General features: G+C 41.1%; 1 protein-coding gene across 2 annotated transcripts in view; it reads left to right on the forward strand.

Annotated features, from left to right (window-relative positions):
* The window catches only part of cadps2 (Ca++-dependent secretion activator 2), a gene marked incomplete at its 3' end in the record, with an annotated part of 155352 nt that overhangs the window by 80355 nt on the left and 58256 nt on the right, over positions 1-16741 (forward strand). Inside the window, exons 11-15 of one of the 2 annotated variants that reach the window (XM_080736548.1) lie at positions 2282-2469; positions 9980-10081; positions 12345-12408; positions 13913-14036; positions 14751-14860. In XM_080736548.1, coding sequence (XP_080592674.1) covers positions 2282-2469; positions 9980-10081; positions 12345-12408; positions 13913-14036; positions 14751-14860 — 588 coding nt within the window. The remainder of the gene's footprint in view (positions 1-2281; positions 2470-9979; positions 10082-12344; positions 12409-13912; positions 14037-14750; positions 14861-16741) is intronic. The other variant, XM_080736549.1, reaches the window with a different exon arrangement.

Here is a 16741-nt window from a genome sequence, read left to right on the forward strand (position 1 = left end):
AAAGTTGGTGGTCGAAAATAGGTGAACGTGTCCGCTTTCAAGATGTTTTGTCCATTATCTGGTCCAATCTGTTCAGTTCCAAGCTTGTTGTATGTGTGACTTTGAGGACATTAAGCATGATGGCATAATGACACCTTTTCGGGTTTGTCTCGTTTCGGGCCTAAAAGTATGGTAATTGTTGGGGCGGGCTCAGCCTCGGGCCACTCCGAACAACATGTATAACCTGAACATCTTCAATTCACTTAAATCAGGGGTAGGCAACCAACTCTTTTTGATCGATACAGATACGATCACAGGTTATCAGATTTAGGCTACTGAGGTGATCATTTGAACTGATCAAAAACGTGTCTCCCAGTCCCCACTCCTCAGACACTGATCATCACGCCAGCCTTGGAAAAAGTTATCATGTGCCTTGAAAAGGTCGCCCGCCCCTGGCTTAAATAATGTTTTATAGAATTCTGTCGGTATCACACATAATCAATTAAAACTGGGTCAAACAAACAAACTCATACAAACTCACAGCGCGTCGCTTAACCCGGCACAAAACATTTTCAGATGGGTGTCCATGGCCAAATATGCTTAGAGATAGCTTATAGATTGGCTTATAGATTGGCTATTTTCAGTATGCAACCAAGTCCGCCATTGCATCAAGGCCCGTCAAAATACATGTTTGTCGACAAAATCAACTGTAGATTTAGTCGACTAAAACTAGAGTAAAAAAAAAAAACATTTCAGATTACTAAATAAAATATGACAGAATGACATTTTATTCAAAAGACTATGACTAAACTAAATCTAAATGTGCTGTCAAATTCAACAGTGATTTGGAGTGTGTTGGTGGGATGACTAGGACTAAAGACACATTTGGAGTGTATATTCTGTGGGATGACTAAAGACACATTTTGGAGCGTGTTCTGTTCTCTGCTATCGGTCATGATCTCTCCTGGGTCGGCCGTCATCACCCGGAGAGACCCGGCTGTCACGCCAAGTGGTGGGCGGCGGCTCAGCCGAGGTGCTAATTTGTTAATTATTTCTTCCGAGAGGAATCCTAATTAGCCATGTAAGTTTCATGCCTAATTTAGTGATTATACGAGGGATGAATGGACTGATGAATCCCTCTGATGAACTGATGGATTTTCTGATTGTTCTCCCCCACTTCCCCCGTTAGCTGGTGTTATTCTTTCTTCTTATATTCGCCCAACGAATTAATTGTTAATTGTTTAACCTCAGATGTCTTTCGTTAAATCATTAGAAGAATTGAAAGGTAATTTTTTTTTGTGTCACTCCCATTGCATTTGATTTATACCCATATAAATGTTTTGCTTGTGAGCTGCTATTTTCTGCCATTTTCCCAGCTGAGCTTGTACTGTAGGTCCTATTTTTGGCTAATACCTGTCAGGTATCCGCAGATACCCGGCCCGTTGTATCCCTATTCTGCAGGATGAGTATACTGCAAACATAGAGACATACATACATAGGGACATACACACTCGGTCAAGCATGGGAACGCTTGCACCAAAGGTAGACGCCTCCATCGGCTCTGGGGAATCTGCATGGAATCTGCATGGCTTCCGCGTGCGTCCCACGGTCACACATACGCAAATAAAGCTCTGTTGAATTGATAAGCCCCGGAAAAGACGCGCTGTGTTTGGCCAGTTGTCACTTTGACTGGCAGTGATCCCCCTGTTTTTCCCGGACGTCCTGCCTCCAGTTGTTACACATCGCTCCAATGAACTGCAGAGGCGGATGAGGTATCTAGTGCTTGCACCGCTCAAAAAAGTGACCCAGGATGTGTAAATGATACCAGACTTTGGTGCTCTCTAATGCAGTGGGTCGGGACCCCCAGAGGGGTCCCCAAATTATTTTGGGGGGTCCCCAGATGATTAACTTAATGTGCAACATTGTTTTCTCACTCGACAGTAAACAAACCAACATAAGGTTTAAGTGTATGGAAGCCGGTATCTGCACATTTCTAAAGTGACAATTTAAGGACTTTTTAATACCTCTAAATAACTCTAAACATTGGACAAATTGTCAAATATTAAAGACAGAAATTGTGAAAATAGCCGATCTACATGCTCACAACGCCTCGTATTGCGAGGCGTTGTGACGAGGCGTTGTGAGCATGTAGATCTGCTGTTTTCACAATAGAACCGTGTTATCTTAGTGCTCGTCAGAGTGGGGGGTCCCCAGGTAAAATATGATTATAGTGGGGGTCATGGCCTGAAAAGGTTGAGATCCACTGCTCTAATGAATATGTATTAATGTTGTCCACACACAGGGCTGGTTCAGTCCAGGGCAGGTGTTTGTGCTGGATGAGTACTGTGCCCGGTACGGGGTCCGGGGCTGCCACCGCCACCTCAGCTACCTGAGGGACCTGATGGAGTACTCCGAGAACAGTTCCTTGGTGGACCCCACCCTCCTGCACTACAGCTACGCCTTCTGCGCCTCCCATGTGCACGGAAACAGGTATACGTTGAAAAGTTGAACGTTGTGGCAAAAAGGGGAGAATGTTTATTTATTGACAGGGACTGGGGTCACAAATTAGCCACGGCAAGAAACTCCATATATAATACAAAAGCTTCATGTTTTTATAACTTTCTTTTTGTATTGTCCCTGTCAAATTAACAAAGTAATTAAAAGTACACCCATTCATTTTCCTTTTTACATGCCAAAACAAGGAAACCCCCCAAAAAGAAGACAATAGCAAAAAAAGAAAGAAACTCCCCCCAAGCCCCCCCTTAGGCCTACAGTATATTATGTTGAATATTGTGCAGAATGGCACAATATTCAACATTGACTTGAACAACCAAATGTGACACAAAAAGAAAGAAGGACCACTGTCTGCATCCTTCAAGAGTTCATTTGAGTTAGATAGATTAGAGTTTATTTGTCATTGTAACAAGTTCCACCTGATTATTGTCTCTCGAGAATTATGTTTGTCTTTCAAAATATAACGTTATGAATTTCATTTTTGAAGCCTGCTTTGACATCATTCTAATTTATTGACTTGAGCTAAATGTACCATGTTGCATCAATCTGAATGTACAGTATCAGCCCAGGAGAAATATTTTATATTACTTATTAGAATATGGAGATACAGTGGTGGGAAAATTACTAAATTATTTGACTTTAGTAAAAGTATCAATACTGCAATACAGAAATAATAAGTCCGGAATTCAAAAAAGAGAAAAGAAATAAGTATTTGTCATCAAAATATACTTGAAGTACCACAAGTTTTATGTACAGGTATTAAAGCCTTTTGAAAATTTCAGATCGGCTATTTTCAAATGGCCGAAATGTACTGTATATAGGGCTGAAGTAAGTGATGTACAGTGTTTATTACTAACAATAAAACACAGCTTTCAAATCATTATAGTGGAGTAAAAGTACAACATTTGCCTCTGAGATGTAGTGGAGGAGAAGTAAGAAAATACCTCGAAATTGTTCTTAAGTACCTTACTCAGTTATGTACTTAGTTACTTTACGCCACAGATAAGAGGTCTCTCTGCCCAACAGCCACGCCTGCATCCTCAGATATGAGCAGTGCATCCTTTAGCCACTTGTGGGCTTGGCTGTCATAATGATCTGTCATCTCCTCAGGCAGTTTAGTTTCTGCACTTTCAGCAGGCCAAGCGCCTCTTGACTTCCCTGCTGGTAAATGCTAATATCTGTGCTTTCTCTCTTTGTCCAGTCATTTAGTCAATTAGAGACGTAACGATTAGCTTCTCCTGGTAATCACTGTATATAAATGGATGGGGTGGGTGGTGCCGTGGGGGGCTTGTGTGGAATTGGCTTTTTGTCAGTTGGAGCTGTAATTTGAATACTTGATGCCCATTCACTGCTCCCGGTGCTTTCTTGAGTGGGCGTATGGATGGATGGATGGATGGGAGAGAAAGTCTGTACACAGGGAGGAGAGACCAGAAAATGTTTGAGAAAGTGGAGAAAACATAACAGTTTCTGAATTGGAACCGTAAGGGTCCTTTTGGTTACATTTGTAAACTGTTAAGAGTTACAAATGGATAAATGAACACAGGATTTTGCTGTGCAGCAGTACTCCAGCGTAATACAATTTACAGTTCTGTATGAAACTAATAATTCATATTAGGAACTGATTTTTAGATGCAAGATACATTTTGGTTTAAAGGTTATAGTGTATAATTGACAAGTTTTCTTCAACATCAAGGAAAGTAGGTCAAGTCAAAAAGTACATGTTGAATATATTGAAGGTAGGGAAGGTTAGATTGCTTTGTTAAAACAAATCTTTTTTTGTTTTGTTAGAAGGTTCAAGCTGTATATTCTGATATCGCTATAGAGTATTAGTTCAGTATAGGGCTCTCCCCATCTCTCCAGCTCTTTAAACAGAAAATGCATGTTCAGGTGGGTTGCCAATTTGCCAGAAAGTACCCATGTCAGCTTCAATGTTATAGTGTTCCACTTCCAATTCTGTCTGCTCATTTCTTTGTGTGTCATCACTTCCAATGTCACTTGTTTATCCTGTGTGATTTCTCTCTCCTGATTGCGGATACAATACCTGAAAATGCCTTTTCTGTTTATTAAAGCGCTGGAGAGACGGGGAGATCGACAGTTAATGAACAAACACTGTATAGCGACTTGTACCAGAATATACTTTTTTTTTTTTTTTTTTTTTCGGGAAAAAAAAACAACTCTAAGCCTTGCCTTTCATTTCAGTGATTTTCTTAATGGGCTTGTCTGAATGGTACTCTTTTGAAATCGGCCCCATGCTATGTCACAGGGGGCTCATTTCCTATTGGGCCCCCTCGAGAAGGGGGCGGTACTTTTTTTCAATTCTATTGAGACTATGAGGTTGAACCATGAGGTAAAGTGGTACTAAAATTGGAACGATACAGAGAAGATTACGATTGACTCTACATGCTTCTCATCGTGGTTCTCTAATGTTCTCTGTATCGTTCCAATATTAGCCCAAAGCCAGCGCCCCATTGCCAACAAAAGGAATGTTGGTATTGCATCTGAAACGGCTTATAATTAGAGACAGAACATGAAATTTCAATATCCGAGGACCAATGGACCAATATTTATATACAATATATATTTTGAAAAGCATGGTGGGGCCCCTTTCACTCAACTTAATCAACTGGCCCTGAAGGAGAGTTATTGTGTTAAAACCCACAATGTTTGGACCAGTCAGATATGACGTTTACAACTGGAGGAAAGGTTTAACGTATCGGTGTGATTTTAGATTTTTGCGTTGGCTATTCTAAAATAGCACATACAAGCTCACTGCAAGCTTGTACATCGACATAAAATATACATATATATCATTTTTGAAAAATCTTGAAAGAACCACTGGTTTAGAAGGCATTTGTAGAATCGGCCTCAGGTCTTACTGGGCTAAGGAGCTTGGATCGGTGAGAAGAATCCCAACCTTTGTACATCCATCCGACAGGTGCAAAACGTTAGCGTCAAGAAATAAAGGTTAATGGAGCATTAATACAGCCAGGGGGGCAGTACCATGCGCTCGCCAGGAGGGTCACTGTCATCCGGTTATACTTGCCACCCTATCTCCCCTGTCATCTCATGTCCTTCCACCTGCCAAGACGCTCCTAGTTAGCCAGGGCTTACAGAAAGTGACAAGAGGTCTTTACCCGCTGTAATGCCGTCGTTTCGCCGTGAGACGGGATGGATCAAACCAAAGCTCTCATGTCACCTGCCACTCAGCCGGGGTCTTTTGTCCACACTCCTCTTGAGGAGAGGCGGCGGGCGCACACAGACACGGATGATGCCCCTGACTGGCTGACGCACAAGGTCTCTGCCAGCTCACCTTGTGACGGCGGAGCCTTTGCCGACGGCCCTTGTCGCATGTGATTAAGGAGAACAGCCAGAGGGTTATGTTGTTGGCAGCGAACCCACTGACAGATATATACGGTAGTTTATCGTTTAAGAGCTTGAGTCACATCTAGCGTAAACACTCTGAACGTAAGCCTACACGCGTCCCTTCACCATAGACGCACACATATTAGAAACACAGAAAAATCAGGTGTGCTTCCTTTTTAAAATCTACTCTGAGGAAGGCTGAGGCCGAAACGCGTCGAGCATGCTCAATAAATAAGAATGTGTATCTGAGTCTTGCAACCTTTATTTTGGAGTGCCGCTTTTTCCACTTTGGCTGTGTTTGAACCAATGCACACACAAACACACAGAGGTTTGTATTGCTATACTTCTGAGGACATCAACATTTTACTGTTTGAAAATAGCTGGAAAATAGCCCAACTACAAGCTTCGAGATCAGCATTTTTTCCGGTATTTGATATGGCCGCACAACCACCTTTAAAATCTCTAACCCTAAGGGCCCTATTTGGTGCCTTATCCCTAAACTTCTTCTCCTTTTTTACTATTTTGAAAAACATTTTTGAAAACATCAAATAGACGATCTACTTCGACACATTGTGAGCATGTAGATCAGCTAGTTGAACTGTTCAAAAATGTTTTTCAAAAATAGTAATAAGTGGCAAAAAGCAGATTTTTGCACAATAAATGTGCAAATATAATCGTTTCCATGTTGAAAATTGTTCATACATTTTCAAACCTTTTCCAAAAATAACAAGAGATGGCAGATCTACAAGCTTGTAAGCTTGAAAATCAGCTATTTCCGCTATTCTAACCTAAGTAGGCCTATACATTTTTTTTTATTATTAAATATGTCAGTGATTTCTATGTATGTTCTAAGTTATTTGCTGTATCTGCTCTGTTCAATTTGTGATTACAAATTTTAATAGCATTCATTATGTTTTGTTATATGCAACAACAAAAAAAAGACAATTAAATCTTAAAAACGCAATTATTGGCATATCGATTAGTTGTAAACTTAAACTTGTAATCGTGACACAGCCCTACTCACAAGTATATGAACATAAACACGACACAAACCACATACAAAGCGTAACCGGGCTCCCTGCAGCCAGCCTCAGAGCCCGTTAAACCCTTCCAGACTTATTGTGCAGCGGGGGTTCGAGTGCCGGGCCGCGGCTCGCATGCAGCTCGCTTCATTTAGCAGCGACAATGCGTCTGCGCTCCCGACAAGCTGTCGCATTGCACCCAGTACCCAGCGTGTGTGTGTGTGTGTGTGTGTGTGTGTGTGTGGGTGTGTGTGTGTGTGGGTGTGTTTGTGTGTGTGTGCGCGCGCCCAGGCGTGAACAACACACATCTGATTGGATTCAAATCAGCAAAAGAGAGGTAGGACAAGGACAACTGAAATCAAAGCCACACACTTTGATTTCAAACATTCCCAAAATATTTCATCTAATATCTTTCTTTCTTTTTTCCTCCCTCCCTAGACATTGTGTGCTGCAGCTGCGCGTTGTGAAACGGACTTCGAATGCATTTAATTCAGAACGTATATTAAAATAATAATAATAAAAAAAAAAACATGCTTTATGTTTAAAAAATACAAATATCTGCCTCGGTTCTGTCTGATTTGAGGAAACAAAATTAGAATTATATTTCTGGTGATCGTTTTTCTTGCTTTTTTTTTTTCTTCTTCTTTTTTTAATTATTATCCCACCCTTCCCAAGGATTAGTGTAGAGCAGGGGTTCTCAAAGTGGATTCCAGGAACTCTGTGGGTTCCTTTACGGGTGTCTAAATTGACCCATACAAGTCTGTAACTCTGACAGTGTACAAAGGGAACCAAATGAACCCTTACAGGTTCATTTGGTTCCATTTGTACCCTGCCAGAGTTAAGGGGAGACCTTGAAATGTGAAGGTTTGAGAAACACTGTTGTATAGAGGATGATGAACAGCGCTCATGATGAGGGGATGCTGTCAGTGTGATGGCGAGGACAGGGAGAACCAAGCCCTGTCAGCTGTGCTCCTCAACATCTTCATCTGGGGTATTTAGGGAGGACACAGGAGGACAAGGAGGAGGAGGACCATGACATTCTCTGCCCCCGTACCCCCTCTTTAGCCACACATGAAAGACAGACAAGCTATTCTTTCCTATTACATGAGTGAGCACGCGCAAACCCCCACCCCCTTGTAGCCCCCCTCTCTTCCCCAGCGCTGTCCCCCTTTTATGTTCCTTTGGGATTAGCTGGTGCTTGTTAAGTGTGTGTGTGTGTGTGTGGGGGGGGGGCTTGCGTTGCGTGGGGAGAGCTGGGAGGGGGCGCAGGGGGATAATGAATTGACAGATTTTAAGGAACTACGAGGTTTATAAGTTGTGCTAACAAGTGGCGCTGCCTGTGTGTGGGGAGAGACGCTTCACATTGCTGAACGGGACGTTTTTTTGGGGGTGGGAAGGCCATTGAGTTGGAGTAGGAGCTCAGGAGAGGCCCTGATGTTCAACACACAATACATTACAAGTTGTCCCATTGTTGTCGTCCCCTTAGTCTCTTTAAGTCGTCCATGGTGCACTCGATGACATCTTGTTCTCTCATAAATATTATCCTAACGTTTTAGCGATAACATAATTACATTTAGGCATGTTGTTTTAACCCATTGATACCTGAGGTTGATTCTACAAATCTGGGCTCCAATGCATCCTGACAGCGTGACGCAGGTTCGAGTCCCGATCCCTACAATCTTTGCTGCATGTCACTCTCCATCTCTCTCTCTCTCCCCCCATTCCTGTCTATCTACTGATTGCAGAAAATGCCACAAAATGTATTTATTTTTTAAATGGAAAAATAGCAGATGCACGGCACAAAGTGACACGCTATGAGCTTGTATGTTTGCAAAAATTAAAATAAAACACCGGCGTTAATGGGTTAATGGAAGAAAAGTGCATAATTATGTGTAGAAGAATGTTTGAATGTGTGAAGAATGTTTTGAATGATTTAGCTGCCTTTATGTGTAATAATAGGCACACTAAACGAATATGCTGTTCACTTATGTTTGTTTGCAGAAATCAAGTTATTAATCCTTGGGAAGGGTGGAAACAAAAAAACTATTATACCTTGGCAGAAATGGAATTCTACTAGAATCATGTATTTTGGTACAAAAATACGTACAGTATATTGCTGTTTCGCCTTGCCTTTTTTATTTTGTATTTTGGAATGTTATGCCATATGCCTGCTGCTGCTACATAGAGCTGGTTTGTTGGGCTCTGGCTGATGTACAGGCTTTTATAAGAACAACCGCCTCGCCTCACTTCTTTTTTCTTTCTTTCTTTTTTTTTTACCTCTGGCTGAGCGCCTTGCGGCGAGTGTCGTTTTGAGAGGGGCTGCTATTTCTCTTTTCAGCTGCAAAAACAGCCCAGAAAGTCAAGGCTAGTGATTGCATTTCGTTTATCTTCTCTTTCCTGAGTGTCTATTCAGAGAGACGGTAAGAAAGGGGGAATGAAGGCTTTGCGAACATTAAACCACTCAGAACGGGTACACATTATAGTGTATTATTATTTTATGCTTTAACTATTGAAAAATAGCAGATATACAAGCTCACAGCGCGGCACCGAGTGCCGCGCTGCGAGCTTGTAGATCTGCTATTTTTGAAAAAAATCGTGAAAATTTGAATTTTGACCCGATTCTATAAGTGTCTTTTGGATCCTTCTAAGATTGTTTTGAAAGACCTAGGTTTCTATGTCAGCAATCTGGCCAGCCATCGTCAAAGAAAAGGTCCTTTTCACTTAAATGGAGCTCAGTTAGAGACTACTATGTCAGTGGTTCTCAAACCTTTTCATGTGAAGGAACCTAAAAAAAAAATGATATGTATTTGGCCACAGACCCCCATCTCAAAATATCTAGTTCCAGGGACCACCCAGAAGCAAAATTTGAGTTACAAACGTTCACTTTGAAAATACATATATTCAAAGATTTGCACACATTTTTACGACCTTTTCAAAAAATAGCAGATCTACAAGCTCGCAGCGCGGCACTCGGTGCCGCGCTGTGAGCTTGTATATCTGCTATTTTTTAATAGTTAAAGCATCCACAAATTTTAGGCCTGAATGGGTTAATGAAACGTGCAGCTAACAGGTTTTTCTTTGTCTCTTTTCTCTCTCTCCAGGCCGGATGGAATGGGCACCGTGACCGTGGAGGAGAGGGAACAGTTTGACCAGATAAGGAGTCGACTCATGGTTCTGTTGGAGAACCAGATCACACACTTTAGGTACAAGACAACACTGGATTCCTTTTTTTACTTAAAAACCTTCACTATTAAACCAATGTTAAATCGTCCCTGTTGGCTGATTTCGGTCAACTGATGTACTTGGGTCTAATCATATTAGAACTGGGGACCCCCCAAAACACACTTGGAATTGTAGTTGAGGCATTACATTTCTTTTACTGTTCTACAGATAAATATTGTGAAAATAGCAGTTCTATGCTTCATTTATTTGTTTAGCCTCTTTCTCATGTTATTATACTTTTGTATGATATTTGGCCAATGTTTGACCAGTTTTGATGGTTGCGACCATCAGGTCGCAGTTACTATCAAAACCTCCACCGGCTGTCACGTCACGTCACGTCACACTTTTCCCCTTCTCATATCTCCGTCACCGTTGCCCCTATCCATGCCAAACTTTGCACACACACTCCTTGGCTGCCAAACCACAAAAGTTTCCCATTATATTCTGAGTGGATCAAGGTGAATTCAGGGGGTTCAAGTTTGGGTCCCTTCACCTATACAGGGAAAAATACCCCCCAAAACATCTTCTTTAAGTAGCACATGAGGGGTCTAACTAGGGGGTTTTACATGATGCTGAATCCATTGCAAGCATTTGTTTTGCACGAAAAACATTCTTTGGGGTCAGGCCCTTTTTTAGCTTAGATTGACTGGCCTATATGTAGAGCAGCAGTACCAACATTACTAAAACATCATAATTTCACATATTGTGTTTATTGTTTAGGAAACAGTATGGGTGGAGGCGGGTCCTTTTCATACCGTTTCACAAATCGCACATATATACGACTTGTTGGCCATACAACACATTTTCGGTCGTAAGATTTCATTTTGCTTTAATGCATGAGTCAGCGCCATCAAACCACAGGTGCAGAACACATCCACAACACTGCTTTCACGAGACCCTTCCCACATCTGCGTGGCGCTAATTCACCGGCCTGGTCCGTCGCCTCCATGTGTGAACAGCATTGTCCACGGTGGTGTGAAAGTGGCAGGACCGAGACCTTGAGTGATGCTTCGCTCAATGGAGGACATGTGCCATTAACTGCCCTGAAACGCTGCCCTGAAACGCCGGCTCCTTAAGAAGCCCTTCATGACTGTGAGGAGGCCCTTCTCCATCTGGAGAGTATAGTAGCAGTCAGGAATTGGAAGAAGGCTATCGGGAGTTTGGGGGGGCGGGGTGGGCTGCATCACCATTAGCTAGCTAGGGCACTGGTTCCCAAGCACTGTGTCGGGAACCATTTGTGGGTCGCGGACATATTTTTATGGGTCCCTTAATTTTTGTTTCCTACATTTTGTTCTAAATTATTATTATTTCAAAACATTTTCAATAAACATTCTTCCAAAAAGCAAAAAAAAAAAAAAAACATGAATTAAAAACTAAATTCAATGATTTCTTTCAGTAATTTCATGAAGAAATCTAAGAAATTCCATAAATTAGACAACAAATGTTTAAGAAGTAGTGAAAATAGACGATCTACAAGCTCATAAAGTGGCGCGAAGCGACGTGTTGTGAGCTTGTAGATCTGCTATTTTCTCTAGTTTGGATCCCAGGCAAACGTCTCTTTTGGGTCTCGACCTGAAAAGTTTGGGAACCACTAAGCTAGGGTATTCACAACCAATGAATTTGAATAGTTGTCGGCTACTGACATAAAGAAGTCGACTAGGCGACTTTATATCAAAGCTATATGGTATTATTTCATCCCATAAAAGTAGACATTCAAAAAACGTTGGTTGGCTATTCAAAAATAGTGTCTTGTGCAGTTTGCCTGTAGTGACAGTCCAGTTTTGTGTAAAATAAGGACTAATTAATTTCATTGGTTCATTTGCACCCTTTTTACAAATAGGTGGTCAACACACAACCTTACATAACATACCGTAGACACGTACAAGTGGTAATGAGAATAATCTGTTCACCTGTATGTGCTAATACAATGGCTCAAAGTTTTTTTCTTTTTTTTCTCTCAACAAATGGCTGACCTACATGACCGCGTCTTTGTTTGTTAAAGTAAAGAGTTTACTTTCTTAATTAGCAACATGAAACCTCGCTGAACCATTTCGCCCCGAATCAAACCGTAACCATAGGTGAGAAAACATCCCCAGTCAATATAATTAGATGAAAGAATACAGCCATCTGTTAACGGCGTCAGTGCAGGAAAGGTACAATGGCTTCCTCCTCTCCATTCTTCTGCCTTTTGACGGTGCTTGTCCTTGAGATTGTTGTAAATGCGATGTCAAAATAATCCCACAGATACTGCTTTCCGTTTGGACGACCAGATGGGGCCCTAAAAGCAACACTCTCCCTGCAAGAACGGGTACGCAACACCATGCATTTACTCTATATCTCTGTATAACTCCAAAATGTTAATTTTCGGGAAAATGAGCTCAAGTGGGTTTTGACCGAAGGGCCTTTTACTACTTTTCATTGGTTCAATATTATTTTAACCAACACACAGACTTAAAGGGTGTTCAATAGCACAGATTTATGAAAAAGAGAAGGTTTGGCAGAAAGTGTGGAGTTATCAGGTTTTCTCCCAAGCACTTTTTACTACTTTCTATTGGTTCAATAGTATTTTAACCAACACTCAGATGTAAAGGGTGTTCAATAGTCCTGATTTATGCTGTAGATCTGCTATTTTCACTACTTTTGTGCCACACTTTTGTATGGTGAAGTATGGCTTTAATTTACAAAAAGAAAACATACAAATGTGAAACTTGGAGATACAAGGTTTCTGCCTGACAGTGACGATACAGTATATAGACAGTATGTATAACACAATATATCATTGCTGTGACGGATGGAAAACTCATCTGTCCAAAACTGTTATTTTTCAGAATTCAAAATTCTAAAATAGCAAAAGTATTTATATGCATTATAATGCACTCATAAGCCATTATAACACTCATTTTAACGTTAATAATGACTTAATATGACAACTTATAACAATGTGTATAATTGCGACCGTATGAAAACCGGCACATCTTTACGTATCTCTGTCTGTCTGTCTGTCTATAACGCCTGACACTGTGGTTCCCCTGACACATCACTGTGACATCACATATGGGTATCACATGTCATCGATATACATCACTGGCCAGAAGGCCAAGACATGTCCTGTGTGACTGGTTCAGATAGGGATCTCCATGTACGGGCATAAAATGGATTTTATGTTGTGATGTCATGGGAACCACTCTAACAGACTCCCTTATATGCCCATATATGGATATCCCTGATGTCATCAATATTAAGCACATATCTAACAGGACTTCATATGGGAATGCCAATATATGGATGAATAGAAGGGATGTACCATACAGTACATGGATCTCCATATATGGGTACCAGGGGTCTCCATATATGGGTAACTGGTCCGATATACATCACTGGCCAGGTGGCCAAGAATATGTCGCATGTGGCCCTGAGGCTTCTTATATTTTGATGCCAACACTTTCATACTTTTACTCAAGTACATTTTGTATTCTGGACTTCGCTGGTAATTTCTATAATGCAGTATTGGTGCTTTTACTTAAAGGGGAAGACCACCGATTGTCAATATTGAAATTGTCCACGGTGGTGTGAAAGTGGCAGGATTTTGAGGTTTGTATTGTAAATCACGCTAGTGTGATGTCATCTCGGTGTGATTTACATTACAAACCCCCAAATCAATCCTCCAGTTCTAGGCAACACAGAAGGGGGGGAACTTTTTTTTTTATTCCCACACAACTCCTCTAAGGTATATTAGTTCAATATTGAAAATGGGTGGTCTTCCCCTTTAAGTAAAAGGTAAACCTTTAGTATTTTTTCCACCACTGCTCCAGGTTCTGATGAAGGACATCACCACGCCAGTGCCTGCAGAGGAGATGAAGACGCTGGTTCACAGATGTCTGGAGCAGGCAGCCCGCACTAACTATACCCAGCTGACCCAATACGCTCAGATTGTGGGTTTGTACAACACAGGCTTTATCAGCATTTTTATTGCATGGTGTGATGGTTGGGATGGCGGAAAAAAAACGTTTGTTGCTATAATATGAGTGGTGCTCAAACTTTTTCACGTCAAGGACCGCCAAACTTAAACGCATTTGGCTGCCGACCCCCATCTGAGAAATATTTTGTTCCAGGGACCCCCCCAGATGATTTGAGTTAAACATGGATTAAAACAGTGTTTATCAAACTTTCAAATTTCAAGGTGTCTCCTTAACTCTGACAGTGTACAAATGGAACCAAATGAACCCGTTTGGGTTAATTTGGTTCCATTTGTACACTGTCAGGGGTACAGACTTGTACAGGCATGAGTCAATTTAGACCCCCCCTAAAGGAACCCACAGAGTCCCTGGAATCCACTTAGAGAAACACTGGTTTAGAAGAATAAAATATACTCAAAGATTTGCAAACATTTTCGATTTTCAAAAAGTAGCAGATCTGCATGCTGATGCTCAACAAGCTTGTATATCTGCCTTGTTTTGAATAGCTAAAGTCTAAAATAATACATTTTTAGCTAAAATCTAAAATGACACGGATGCTTTCCCCGGTTTTAATGGGTTAAGCCGTGTTTCATACTTTGTCGTACTCCCAGTGGAACCAAAAGGTAAAAAAAAAAAGAAAAGTTGGTATAATTTCTGCAGTGTTGTTTTATTTGTATGTTCTATTGTGTCACAGTTGATGAGCAGGCTCCCCCAGAGAAGAGACTGGAGGACATGATGAGGTTAGGAGAGCTCTGTATCGAGGTGCTGCAGCAGAACGATGAGCACCACTCTGAGGTACAGTATGTACTGCAATACAGTGCTTCTCAACCTTTTCAGGCCACGACCCCCAAAAATAATCATATTTTAACCACCCTGACGAGCACTAAGAGTTGAGGCATTACATTTTGTATAACACGGTTCTATTGTGAACACAGCCAATTTACATGCTCACAGTAGATCGACTATTTTCACAAATTCTTTGTGAAGCATCCTTGTGAAATAGAGTTCCTCCAGTAAAGAAAATGCGCCTATCAAACATGTACAGTATAAAACATGTATCAAACCCAACACACACGCATATCTCCTTGTATGGGCAGTTCTGTCCGTAGCGTTAGTTATCTCCAGTCCATGCTCATACGGACACTCATACGGACATAGGGACTTTCACACAAAGCCAGACGTAGGATCAGTTAGCACCGCTCAAAAATTACATCCCTGGTTGTTACAATTACATCCCTGATTGTTACCATTACATCCCTGGTTGTTAGTTTTAAGGAATTAAATTCCTCTGGCATTTAGATAGAAGACACAGTGCAAAATCAGAGAAAGCAGTGTAATAGTCTGAAACCCATAGTCAACAAATAAACCGGGGTAATTAGTGCAATGTTACTGGCTGCCTCTAAAACTAGGATACACAAGTTGACCTGGATGTCATTTCATTAGTTCATTTTCACCCCATTTTCCAAATACTGTGGGTCGTTCATCAATGGAAGGACATCACTTTGTAGTTATAGAACCTCCCTTTGTGAAGAAATGTTCGCACATCGGAAAGAGCATGTACTGCATTGCCATTTAGACATTTCACTCATAGCAACAACATAAACATTCAGTAAATTCGAGCTGATTTGATCCCAGTGATTAGTCATGAGCAGCTGTCTTTCTGCCTCAAATTATATATAGGCCTATATATATTTTTAAACCCCTGAAGGCTTTGTCACAATTATTTATTTTCTTTTTTTTTACAATAACAACTTAACTTCATCACACTCCAGTAAGTATTTCCCTTTTGAAGTTCACTTACTGTGTAAAGATGTTCTTGCTAGTCTTTTTTTTCTTTTTCCTTCCCTGAAGGATTGTGGCAAATGACACTCCCTGCGGCGGCTTGATAATTTTATTATTAAGGTATTGTGATTATGATCTTAAGTGCAAGTTAGTTGGCTCCGCTGCAAACTGCTAAAGTGTCAGCTGAAAAACGTCAAGTGTCTGTGATATAAGCTTGTGTTAGTCGCCGTCGTGTCAGCGGCAAAAGCGGTTGATGAAAACAACGCCCACGCGGCCCGCATGCTTTAACCCATTTAGAACGGGTACACATCATTGAGTATCGTTATCTTATGCTTTAACTATTGAAAAATAGCAGACATACAAGCTCACAGCGCGGCACCGAGTGCCGCGCTGCGAGCTTGTAGATCTGCTATTTTTGAAAAATCGTGAAAATTATAATTTTGACCCGATTCTATAAGTGTCTTTTGAATCCTTCTAAGGTTTTTTGAAAAACCCATGTTTCTGTGTCAGCAATCTGGCTAGCCATCGTCAAAGAAAAGGTCCTTTTCACTTAACCTGGAGCTCAGTTAGTCTGTTCTTGAGAGACTACTATGTCAGTGGTTCTCAAACCTTTTCATGTGAAGGACCCCCAAACTGATATGTATTTGGCCACGGACCCCCATCTCAAAATATTTAGTTCCAGGGACCACCCAGAAGCAAAATTTGAGTTACAAACGTTCGCTTTGAAAATGCATATATTCAAAGATTTGCACACATTTTCACGACTTAAAAAAAAATAGCAGATCTACAAGCTCGCAGCGCGGCACTCGGTGCCGCGCTGTGAGCTTGTATATCTGCTATTTTTCACTGGTTAAAGCATTCAATAATTCTAGGCCCTAAATGGGTTAAAGTCAGGCATTTCGT

Source organism: Nannobrachium achirus (assembly GCF_963921795.1).
Source record: "Nannobrachium achirus genome assembly, chromosome: 11".
Taxonomy (NCBI): domain Eukaryota; kingdom Metazoa; phylum Chordata; class Actinopteri; order Myctophiformes; family Myctophidae; genus Nannobrachium; species Nannobrachium achirus.